General features: G+C 35.9%; 1 protein-coding gene across 1 annotated transcript in view; it reads left to right on the plus strand.

Annotated features, from left to right (window-relative positions):
- The window catches only part of LOC149299757 (dynein axonemal heavy chain 3-like), a 498,381-nt gene that overhangs the window by 236,025 nt on the left and 249,680 nt on the right, over positions 1 to 12,676 (plus strand). The window contains exons 33-36 of the mRNA XM_089486039.1: positions 2,396 to 2,533; positions 5,771 to 5,914; positions 7,102 to 7,266; positions 8,113 to 8,335. Coding sequence (XP_089342165.1) covers positions 2,396 to 2,533; positions 5,771 to 5,914; positions 7,102 to 7,266; positions 8,113 to 8,335 — 670 coding nt within the window. The remainder of the gene's footprint in view (positions 1 to 2,395; positions 2,534 to 5,770; positions 5,915 to 7,101; positions 7,267 to 8,112; positions 8,336 to 12,676) is intronic.

Consider the following 12,676-nt stretch of genomic DNA (forward strand, 5'->3'; position numbering starts at 1 on the left):
ATGTTGTACTATATTTGTTACAGTTTCTTATGTATTGGTGAACCCTTGGCAGGATAAAATATCACATCTATTCTAAGCAAGAGGCCAGTTTTCTCACACAGTAATATTAAGTGGTGCTCAGACACCATGTTATGCAGCAGATGGCCAGCATTGAGATGTATACAATTATAGCGTGTGCAAATATTTTTTGAATTTTTTGCAACTATTTGTAGTTGCAAAAACAACTATTTGTAGTTTTTATTATGTTGTTTCCCTGCCAATGCAGGTCTCTTATGCTGGTGGGGGATAAAGTTTAGGAATAATAAAGTTAATTATATAAAACGTTAACAATGACAAGAAAAAACATACAGTATATTGCTATAGTCATAGAAGCAGGCTTGTGAACTTGTGAATATTTATTCATTTAGATATACTGTATTCATATTCACATACATATTATTATTATTATTATTATCTTTTATTTATATAGCACCAACAATTTACACAGCACTTTTTACAATACATATATTCAAGGGGTATAACAAGACTAGAAAGGACAGACTAAGACAAACCAATATATTAAGTGGAGAGAGCCCTGCACGTAAGTTTACAATCTTGAGGGAATCAAAATTAGTTCACATTTAACTAATTGAACAGGGAGGAAGACCAGTGGCATCTGCAGGGTAAGTTGCAGCATTGGGGTTTTAAAACCTCAATGCTGCAACTTACCCGGCACATCCCACTGGTCTCCCTTCCTGTTCAATTAGTTAGTCTGTGCCGGGTTAAATGTCCGTACGAGCGACCAATAAAGTCGCTCGTACGGACATTTAACTAATTGAACAGGGAGGGAGACCAGTGGCATCTGCAGGGTAAGTTGCAGCATTGGGGTTTTAAAACCTCAATGCTGCAACTTACCCTGCAGATGCCACTGGAAATCCATAGGTTCGCTGTCAGGGGTTAACTTCCAATGACCGTGCGAGTGAGCCTATTGGTCACCTGCAGGATCTTCCCCTGGCATCAACCAATTGGTTGATGCCAGAGGAGGTCACTGTAGGTGACCAATAAGCTCATTTGCACTGCCCTGTAACCCGTGACGGCGAACCTGCGGATTTCCACTTCCGGGAACTGCCGCGATGCCGCGATGCCGCGAAGACAAGGTAAGTTAGAAGGGGGGGGGAAAGAATGGTAGACGAAGACGATCACGAAGATCTTCGTGGTGTGTGTCTTCGCCTTCGCCTACGTTTTACCGCCGCCGTCTTCTCTTCGGCGTGTCTTCGAAACGAACACGAAAACGCACTGTTCATGTTCGTTTTCATGTTCGCCCGAAGACGAATGCACAAGTCTAGTTAATAATATCTTTGTGTCAACCAAAACACTGACCGCTCAATATATATTTTTCTTATCTCACAAGACCTATGGGGAGGCAGGGCCAGATTATCTATAAGGCACATTTGGTAAATTCTTAAATGATACCGCACTACTACCAGCTACGTGCAGGGGAAGTGAAGTAAGGGCCTGACAGGTAATCAGATTTATTATGTGTGTGTGCATGTACAGTATGTGCAGGTGTGCCTGTACACATTTATTTAGGTATGTGTGGTTGCAGGGCCAGCCCAAGACAAAATGCCGCCTGGGGCGAAGTTTCAAATGCCGCTCCCCCCCTTATCTACCCTTCCTCTCCCTCCCTGCCGCCCCCCCCATTATCTACCCTTCCTCTCCCTCCTTCCCTATTATCTACCCTTACTGTCCCCCCCCCTTGTACTTACCTTTCAGCAGTCCTGCGGCGAGTCACCCTGCTCGGTCTCGGTGCCGGCTTGTAATGCTGAGCACCGGAAATTACGTCATCTTCCGGCGCTCAGCATTACAAGCCGGCACCGAGACCGAGCTAGAGGGCTCTCAGAGGAGAGAGGGGCGCCGAGCGGGTACTGTCAACTTGGTAAGTGAAAACCACTCGGCGCCCTCTCTCCGCTTTAAAAAAAAAAAAGGGCTTGGGGCAGTTGCCCCACTCGGCTCTATTGTCGGGCCGGCCCTGTGTGGTTGCAAGTAAGAGCATGCTTAGGGGTCCTGGAGGGTCTTAATCTGGTACTGTGACAGTAGCTCCTTATTGGCTTTTTTAAAGTTAGCTTTGTCATTAGGTTGATGTAATTGACTTGAACTACATTCTAAGGAAGTATTTAATAACTGAAAATGCATTAAATTACATGCAAACAAAATATTTATCTGCAAAGTTAGGTTAACCTTGTGCCATATTTTTTTTTGCAGAACAAAAGGAAATTATATTTCATATTCACATTGGGTCTATAATGGAAGAGATATGCCTTAATAGTTTTGATTTTTAGTCTACGTTTTATTTATTGTTTTGTCTTCTTGTTTTATTTTAATGATGATTTATGTGTTTTTATCCTTCACATTCTAGGTTCTTTTTCGGACCGTGGCTATGATGGTTCCAGATTATGCATTGATCGCTGAAATCTCTTTGTACTCAATGGGTTTCGTTGATGCGCGTAGTCTTGCTGCTAAAATTGTTGCTACTTACAGGCTATGCTCTGAACAGGTGAGAAAATAGCATTATTTACATCCTGTAACGTGTAAACCTCACTTCAAGCCCATGTGTAAGATATACATTTTATTTTATTTTTTTGTAGTTTTAGGATATAATACTGCCAATGCTATTCTCTGACAAAATAGATTTTGTATGCACATGTAGATTTTTCTGAGTGAAATGCAATATTCACAGCTGTTATTCCTGCTGAGGGAGAATGACTTCAGCTGGTGCCCTTGACCTATCTGCATGTGCTACATTATGTCAATTTACATTACTGCTTTTCATAGCGCAGAGAATGATGCTGCATGAAAAGTGAGTTGCTATAAAATTAGGTTTGCATTTAAATTTGTGCCATGTTGACATAAACGTAATTACGAGCAAAACGTTTCTCACTGCTACTGTTTTACTCTATTAGGAACAAATATAATTACTATGCAGCAAGTTTCATACAATAAACAAGATAAATCTGTAGGTAATTCTAATACAAGGATGTTGTGGTTTTGGATGAATTATGAATTGTTGGCAAAAGAATTTTTTTCACAATAACCGCAAAACTAAAATGCACAAAAAAGCATCACTCAAACTTAAATTTGAGAGTGTGAAAAGAGAGAGTAAAAGATAGGACTGTAAACCTATCAATGGTGTTAAAGTTAGTCATTGGCCATGTGTTTTTCTCAAAATGGAGACTGACACTGTGCATGGGAGTTAACTACACAACTCAGTTACACACAAAGCACCAGTCAGATAGAAATGCTTACAGTATAATTAATTGCTAAAGGCAAAAGACACAAGCAGAGTTACTAGAAGCAATCACCCAAAAGCAAACAGATTTGTTTTGGTGTGACTGAGCAAATTACAGAAGAATTCTCAGAGCCAAGAAGTACCAAGAAGGTATGACTGTCGCCAGTGATCTGGCCCAAGTCTCGCCTTTTAAGGCAGTAAAGACACTGACGAGGAGGGGGCGGCTGGGGGTCCTGCCCTAGGTCAGGCCTAGAGTCATGCACTAAGTTGCTGACTGTCACACAATGGGCACTTCAGTTTTTTGTGATGTTTTCCAGAAAACCAACAGTGGGAGCAAAAAACATGAAAAGACCAGAATAATCAATAAAAATATAATTTTTTTCCATTTTTTCATAATATATTCAATGTAATTTGCAGATTACATTTTGGTTGTTTTTACATTATCTCTCAACACCCACTTGGGTTCCCTTTCCTGATTTGCTACTATTTTATATTATTTATCCTTATGAGTGCTGGTAGGTCTGGTATTTTTAATGTGCAGCAGTTTCCTGAGTATTCTGAATCAATGTCATTGTCACATGGGGAACATGTTTGCCACTTTGTACAAACCCTCATTCTTACAATGAATGAAAGGTCTGTAAGACACCAGCATTTATTTATATCATTTCTTCCTTGTCAACTCTCACTTTCACATTGATTAATTAATCTAATTTTATTCTCACAATGTTTTGATAGTTTCATACATATTCATCCTTAGTACAATTATACTGTGTCATAAATGTCTTTGCTCATTTATCTGCTTCTATGATCTGAAGTTACTAGGACCTACTTTTTCATGTTTACTTGAACAGCTCAGAGATTATCAGCAAAGATTAGCTACATTCTGTATAGAGTTTCACCATATCTGCTCCTAAATCGTACATAAATATTAGTATTGTTTCAACCTAACATTTTATCTACCCGATTGGTGTCCAGGCCTGCGTTTCAGGGAATATAACAAGTTGGATATGGGGCTATTGTCTGATAGAAAGCCATTACCCTTTAGAATCCAACTGTTATCTTCCTTCTGCCACTTGTAACCAAAGCTTTGTTTAACTTGAAGTAGACTTGGGCGCCGGCCAACTCTTCGTGTTCGTCTTCGTGGGGAAAAATCTTTGTATTCCATTGTATAGTGCTACAGAATTTGATGGCACTATATAAAACAATAAATAATCATAATATTTTACGAATATTCGCCCGTTCCTGTGTTTGGTTTGGGCAAATATTTGTGTACATTCTTTGTGTTCGTTTTTTGTAGAAGGGGTTAATACGGGGTTAACGCGGTATGCACTACGCAGCACGCCTTTGCGAGAACTGGCAATGAGTCTTAACTGGCAATGAATCTTGCGGATCTATCACTGTGGATTAATTTTGTCCCACTCTTTTTGGCAGAATTGGATTCATTCAGTCACATTGGAGGGGTTTCAAGTATTACCTGTTTTTTAATTTTGTTTCTTTTGAGCCATTCAGAGATGGACTTGCATGTGTGCTTCGCATCATTGTCCTAATGCATAACCCTTCAGGACTTAAGCTTTAGGTCATGATCTGATGGTCAGACAATCTCTTTCAGGATTTTCTGATAAAGAGCAGAATTCACCGTTCAATTAATTATGGCAAGTCGCCCTGTTCCTGAAGCAGCAAAGCATCCCCATGTTTGACTTTTGGTATGATGTCCCTAAAAAGTTCCACTTGACAGGGAACTTCTGGGCTCCGGCTACCCTTGTGGGACACAGCTAGGACTGCCCACTGACATTGGTGGAGCAGTCCCACTCATGTCAGTGGATGTTCCCATGGATGCCTTTTTGAATTTTGAAGGAAAGAACTGTAGTGAGGCCTACAGTTCTTTCCTTTTTAATACATGTCCTGGATGACTCATTGATGAGCTCTTTTGGTAGGATGGCCACCAGACTCTCATTGTGACTCACAGACCCTGAGGTTCCAGACCCTTAAAATTGGCTTTGTAACCCTTCCCAGAATGATGTCAATCATTTTGTTTCTCATGTGTTTTTAAATTACCTTAGAGCACCGCATCATGTGCTGTTTACTTTGAAAGACAAACTTTGAAAGACAAAGCTGATACAACAAGTGAAATTGAACCCAATTATAAATTATATTTGGTTAATTTTTTTGATTTAGCAACTATGGGGGTAGTTAATTATTCCATATATACAGCCAGGTAGGATTGGATAGCTTTTTTTCCTTCTGTACATTAAATCATTATTTAAGTGTGACAAATATTCAAAAAGAGGCAAATACTTTTTGCTATCTTGTAGTATGTGTTAATGTATCAGTATTTTCTATGATAAGAATATCCATTACTGATGGTGGCTGAAAAAACATCAACTAGCCTTGATTTTAGGTTTGTTCACGCCGCCATATTTTGGTTGTTTCTGTTTGTGCATAATACACTGTTCAAGAAGTATAAGCCAATCAATATATGCTCATTTTCGACATTTTTGTTTATAGCTGTCTTCACAACATCACTATGATTATGGCATGAGAGCAGTGAAATCAGTACTGACTGCAGCTGGAAATCTAAAGGTTAAATGTCCAGAAGAAAATGAGGAAGTGCTGATGCTTCGATCAATCCGTGATGTCAATCTTCCAAAGGTATGATCTTCCCCAGTTACCGTGTGCTCTTCTGTTATATACAGCTGATAACTGGACAAGTGAGTGACAAATAAAAGGAGATGATGCTAGCTTTGGTCTGTCCCAGCCTAATTTCAGATCGATTGGCAATTTCAGGGCTGGAGGGAGGATAAACCACATGCTTTTTAATTGGGATATTTATGACTGTGCCACTATTCACTGCTATAAAACGTTCATTTTGATATATTGTATGAGCTATAGATTCTACATGCCAAATGGTACCATGCTATTGTTCAAAATAATTTTATTAGTATTGTTAACAGAGAAGAGTTGTTTAAAGCTTTACTATGTTATATTTGGCCTCAGTTTACTGAGAGTAATAAAGTCTATGCGTTAAGAACCGAAATACACATGCCCTCAGAATTTGAATTTTACTATACTGTAAATCACTGTGATTTTTTAAATAATATATTAAACATGTAAAAGTACATAAATAAATGTATAAAGTTCCCACAGTAGGACTGAAATGACAAGTTTCTTTATGTAAACATTACATTTGGGATGAAAAATGAAAAAATCTTGTGTTAAAAGCCCTTGTGTTCTCTCTTCCTTTTAATTTATGTTTCCTGGTGGTGCCCAGGCATTAGACTGCTCAGGATTTTTCATATGAAATAAATATGTATACATATATATGTATGTCCATCTCACATACTCACTATAGCCAACTCATCCATATAATTACATTATACAATACTCACTTCACAGCTGAGAGTTGCATACACTCACAAGCAAATTAGATTAATTTTCAAGCATTACCATGTGAGTGGTCAACTTTTTAAAGAATAGACCCCTTTGCTGAATAATCATGTTCAATTTTACTCATTTCAGAATTGATATGTACAGATAATTTGATTTAGAAACGTGTGATCACGGTTAGATTCAGTTATCTTTTCCTTGGTTTGTATCATAAAGTTTAAAGCAGAAGCTATGAAATTATAGGCTTGTTTTGTACAGAGACAATTAAAAAGCCAGTTGGTTTCAAGAATTCTGATCACCAGTAACTACATTTGGATAGGGAATTTGTTAGTGATTGTATGGCAATTTACACTCACTGATGTTTTGATAATGTAGAAATTCATTAGATTGCATTTTGACAGAAATGCAACATTTTCTAATCATTTTTCACCTGTCTCCTCTTCAATTTACAGTTCCTGTCCCACGACATTCCACTTTTTGAGAGCATCATTTCTGACCTCTTCCCTGGGGTTGCTTTACCTTCTTCTGACCACGGCAGCCTGTCTGTATCCATCAGGGAAATCATCCAGAAAATGAATCTGCAGCCTGTCCCCTGCTTCATCAAGAAGATAATACAAGTCAGCAAAAGTTCCATTAATTCTCTTCAATACTGTTATGACTTAAAGAAACATTTTTAACCTGTGATGGCAAAGTCCTTATTCAGTGATTAGCGCAATGAAGAGGGATTTTTGACCAATTACACAGCTATATTGTTTACATTTTATTCCCCAGTAATGAATTTTTAATCATCTACTGCACAGTAGAAGTTTTAAGTACAGGAAATACACACACAGTGATGATAAGCTAAATTTATAGCATTATGATATTGACAAAAAATAATCCTTTGATGGTGTGAAACCTATGGGCAAAAAGTATCCATTTTAGGTGCTCAACACGTTATGCACCCCATTAAATCACTTTAAGGGAAGGGTTTTCTATGGTTTCAGCGTAGCATTTTTGTGCGGGTGTAGTTTACAATTGTACGATTGTTTTATGGGGTTTAGTCAGGTTGTTGATTTGCTTTTGTTACACTGTTGAGGCCAGTTAACGTTTAGTCGGGTAATTAAATCAAACCTGTCTTTATTCATATTTTTTATTTATCTGATGCTGAAAAAATATATGATATGCAACAATCCAGGATATTAGAGACCTTTTTTTTCTTTTATTAAAAGAAAAGCAGTAGTTCTGTCGTACAAGGAATTGCATTAAAATGGGCAGTTTTATATTTAAATTCATGTATAGTGAGGATATGATAGCAACGAGGAATAACTCGAAGAATGTACGGCAGTGGTCATTCTTCACAAAGGCCTGAATGGATAGCTATTAAGTATATTTAAAGACACTTACTGAAAGATGGAAAAATATGCATTTTATAAATATTAATTCGTGCGTGTTGGCAATAAAATTGTTTTCATATTTTCAAGATCTATGAAATGATGCTTGTCCGTCATGGTTTTATGTTAATTGGAAGCCCAATGGGAGGAAAAACATCTGCCTTGAAAGTTCTTGCTGGAGTGTTACATGACTTGGAAGCAAAAGGACTCATGGATGAACATGGAGTGGATTATGTTTTTATAAATCCAAAGGCAATCACTATGGGGCAGTTGTATGGCCAGTTTGATCCAGTTTCACATGAATGGAGTGATGGTAAGTCCTACAGTTGCATTTGGCATAATGTTTATTATTTATAGCTGTGAAAGCTGGCTTGGTTTGTCAAACGGGGAGGAATAAAAGTAAAAGCCAAGAATGTCCAAACTTATCCACTTGTTAGCATTTTCTTTCCTCAGATGCTGGGTAAATCCAGTTCAACTTCTATGCAGCTAGAGATGGGGGTCTTGATTCTGCCTTGGGCAGAAGATCCAGCAGTGCAAACTAGGCTGCCATTGTCCAACATACATTCGTAATCAATGGAATAATGCAAAAATCTCTAAAAGTATCCATTCACACTGAATCCTGCCAATAGTGGGATACTAGTATAACCTCACTGGCAGAAAGGTCAAAACATACAGTTCACAAAGAGTTCTATTTATTGTTTACAGAGGAAAAAACTGATATATATATATATATATATATATTTATTTATTTATTTATACCACAAATAAGTAAAAGTTTCAGACACTTTCAAAAGAGAGCATTAAATAAAGAAAACTAATTAGTGTTGCCCAGTCTCAATCAAGCTTGTCTTTGTACACATTTTAATTGTAACAGTGCCCTGTAGCCACACTTACATGTTGGATTTTATTATCAATTTGTTCTCTGCTTGATTTTGTTGCATACTATAAGAACACAAAAAACATTGTATAATTATATTACATAAAACACCATACAGGTACCAAATTTAAAATAGTCCATACACATTATTTATATTTTGATAAAATGCTTTATTTTTATGTGTATCTGTTAAAGAAATGCGTGATTTTTGTTCCACGTATTTTAGATAGTAAACAAGTGATTGACATATTGCAGTATATGTGCTTTTCTTTGCAGTTTGATTAAATGTATTAACCACTTATTTAATACAGTGCAAAAGTAGCAAATAAGATACAAACGTTGCTATATTTTGAGCTGTAATATAGGAAGACTTGTATGTTTTTAGTCTTTCAAACATCTATAATGTTTCGTCTAGCACACAGCTGGAAATCTGTGGAATGAAAGATGGATGAAAAGAAAAGTACAGCTAGACCTGTTCTGTCTGAGTCAGATCAGAATTAGCTAATTGCAACAATTAAAAGAAAACCCTTTTATTTTATCTAGCAATAATCTTGAAAGGATCACGATTGTTTGGTGGTAAATGAAATGTGCACAAAATATTTGAACGGCATTATTTGGTGCTGCACTAATGAGATCCATAATCATTGTGCTCTAATTATTTCAATTAAGGCACTGTTATTAACTAAGTTAAAGGAGAACTCGAATACATAAACAAACCCCTTTCAAGTAATTGTTGCCAAAAATAGAGGTTTATAGAAACTTATTGGTACCCTTGTCACTCAACCCTAGAAACCAGGAGTTGCCAGGTTCCAACACACAATTGTCTAAAGAGAAACATCCTTTTTAATTTAATTGTTGATAACATTCCTAATATAGGACATTGTTTTAGACAACATGAGCAAATGAAATATTGAGAATTTTGTGTGAATGCATCAGTAGTCTGTCTCACACCCAAAAATTAGAAAAGCACATAATCATGTTAATAACATACAATTATTAGAACAGAGGTTCATTGGCATCCAAGTGAATTATTCCTGCATCCAAAAGAAATGCGTTAGCTTTTCCACAACTCTCAATCAATTTTAGGATTGATTTTAGATAATGAATGCTTTGCTAGTCTTGGAAGTTTTGACCAACTGTATAATCACTCCTTCCCACACATATTATTATTATTAGAGGATTCAGAACAGAAACGCACTTAGTTGTGTTTAGTTTATCACTTGAACATAATGGTACCCAAATTACCATTCTTGTACATCTCTGTCTCTCTTTCTTTAACCTATTCTTCTTCAAAATCAGATTACTATTTCTACTAATTTATTCCTAACTAATGCTTCTTACTTAGACTAAATTAGATACATTTTGTAATAACCTACACTAGCCAAAACATATAATACAGGGGTGTCCAAGTTTTTTTCTGCAGTGGCCCACTTCATTAGAGATGTATATGTGCGTGGGCCACACTCATTTTTCAGTGAGAGAAAATATGGCCTTTAACAAAATATGCAGATTGAAATAAAGTAAATGACACAAAACCTTTACTTTTCCTCTCACTGATTTCTGGGCCTAGAAAGTTTTATCCTCTGAAGTGACTACAAATTCAGGATTCTGGATAAGTAAAAATGAAATAGTTATATTTATTCTAGGGGTGCACCGAAATGAAAATTCTGGACTGAAACTGAAAATTCAGGATTCACTTAGCCAAAGCCGAAACCGAAAATAACCCCCCACCTTTAAAAATAAAATTAAACATTATTTTGTTAATGTAGCTAAGGCATAATGTGAAATATATGGTTTTTTTGCTATCACTTCTTCTCTTTAGTATTCAAGCTTATTGTGCTTATCCAGGTATCAGTCCTCTGTGTATATGTATAATAGATATAATTAATTATAATTGTGAATACTACTATGGAGACTATTAATAATTGACTTTGTAGAGTCATTGAAAGATGTTGGCATCAACTTTAGTGATTTCTAAATGCTAGTGGCTAGATGTACATAGTAAGAATATTTCCCATTGTGTTGATTAGCTATTATAACCATGTTTTTTTCAATATTATTAACTATTTGTATATAGTAAAAAAGCAGATGCCTTTTTTGTGACCCAAAGGGCCAAAACCTCTTAGCAGCAACAAATCCAGACCCAAGAGTTTCCTATAGCAATTTAATCTTACTTGTCATGCCAGCCTAATTAAATTGTTTTAAGAGTTAAAATCTAGAACACAGTCCACGTGAAAAAACAAAAACAAAAGGATTTACATTTCATGTCAGTACCAAACAGTCACTATTAAAACCTTAATGAACCTGTTTTCTTCTCCATAATATTCAGAAATAATGAAGCATAGGTCCATAAAATATTTTTTATTGGTATTTGATTGTATGCATATTAGAGAAATGCAATTCATTACTGAAATTCAGTCTAATGTTTTCTGATCAGCTGTGGTTTTCCAGTAGATTAAAATATGCTAATTTTAGAAGCCATACGTGTTACATTCTGTACATTTAGGGCACATTACAGCCTATTTGTCGTATTTACTAAGCCTCTAGGTGACCTGACTCCTGCTGAGATTAATAGTTTGTAAAAACGTTGGCCCCTTTATTGTACAATAGCATAATTTCTAAGCAAGTTTTCTAATCGCAACTAATCGTTTGTGTTTATAAATAAATGTGTAGATTGACTATTAACTAGTAACGATTATCTAATATAAAAATAAAATCTATATAACATTTACTCTAAATAACATTTAAAATATCTTTAAAAAACAACCCCCCCATAAACATATTAATTGAATTAGCTTAAATATAAATATATAGATTATATGGCTGAAATTTACAGTACATGCAACATGACTCATATTCTATCGCTTGTGACCAGAAACAGGGATGTGGATATTTAATTCAAGACTCAAGCATTCAAAAACTCAAGCAGTCAAGCAGTAACTGGATTTATGCTCTGATAAAAACAGTGGCAGACTATGAAAGACTTGTTGAGCAAGTCTTAATTTCTACATTGCGCTTTATTTCCTATTTAGGAATACTGTGCATACATGGCAGTGGTAGGCATGAGAACCACTGTATCTTAATGTTTATGTCTGACTTTTAATAAGAATTGGAGATATTCACTGAAGACTAAACTCTTGCATTTAGATGCATGTAGAACACTACACAGCTCCCTGTTCATTAGTGATATACTAGTGAATTTGTATCATCTCTTTAGGTATTTTGTATAGTTTATGTTTAAGTGCCTTTAACTCATGCGTTTTATGGTTCTTCTTTGGCGTGTTGGCATTATTAAATATAGTTTACCCAATCTAAAATAAGTGAAGTGTTTTCTGGAAATGCACACTTTTTACACAGACTCTTTTGAGACATGCTTCATTTATATTATGGGAATGTCATGTCAAATGAGTTCATTTTTATTAATGCTCTTTTATTTTTGGACCTCTTCTGTCAATGTCAAAATGACTCTTCTCAATTCTACCATGTAAATTGTCTGTTAATGATTAATTAATTCAAGATTGGATGCCTTGGAATTTTAGGCATATATTCTGATGAACTGCTTTCATTTTCAAAACCACACAATTAACTCAAGTTTTAACAACTCTGATTTTTTTTATGAGAAACCTAAAATACAGGGGGTATTTAGTTGCTAAAGCATGTCCCTTAATTGGAAGCTGATTCAGGAAAAGATGTACTTGGTTTAACTATGAATGTAAGCATCAAGTTGAAACAAGTTTACAATGTTACAATAATATTTATACATAAAAAAGGAATGTA

Source organism: Sceloporus occidentalis, unplaced genomic scaffold (assembly GCF_023333645.1).
Source record: "Sceloporus occidentalis isolate IW3139 unplaced genomic scaffold, rSceOcc1.0.p SCAF_28, whole genome shotgun sequence".
NCBI lineage: Eukaryota > Metazoa > Chordata > Lepidosauria > Squamata > Phrynosomatidae > Sceloporus > Sceloporus occidentalis.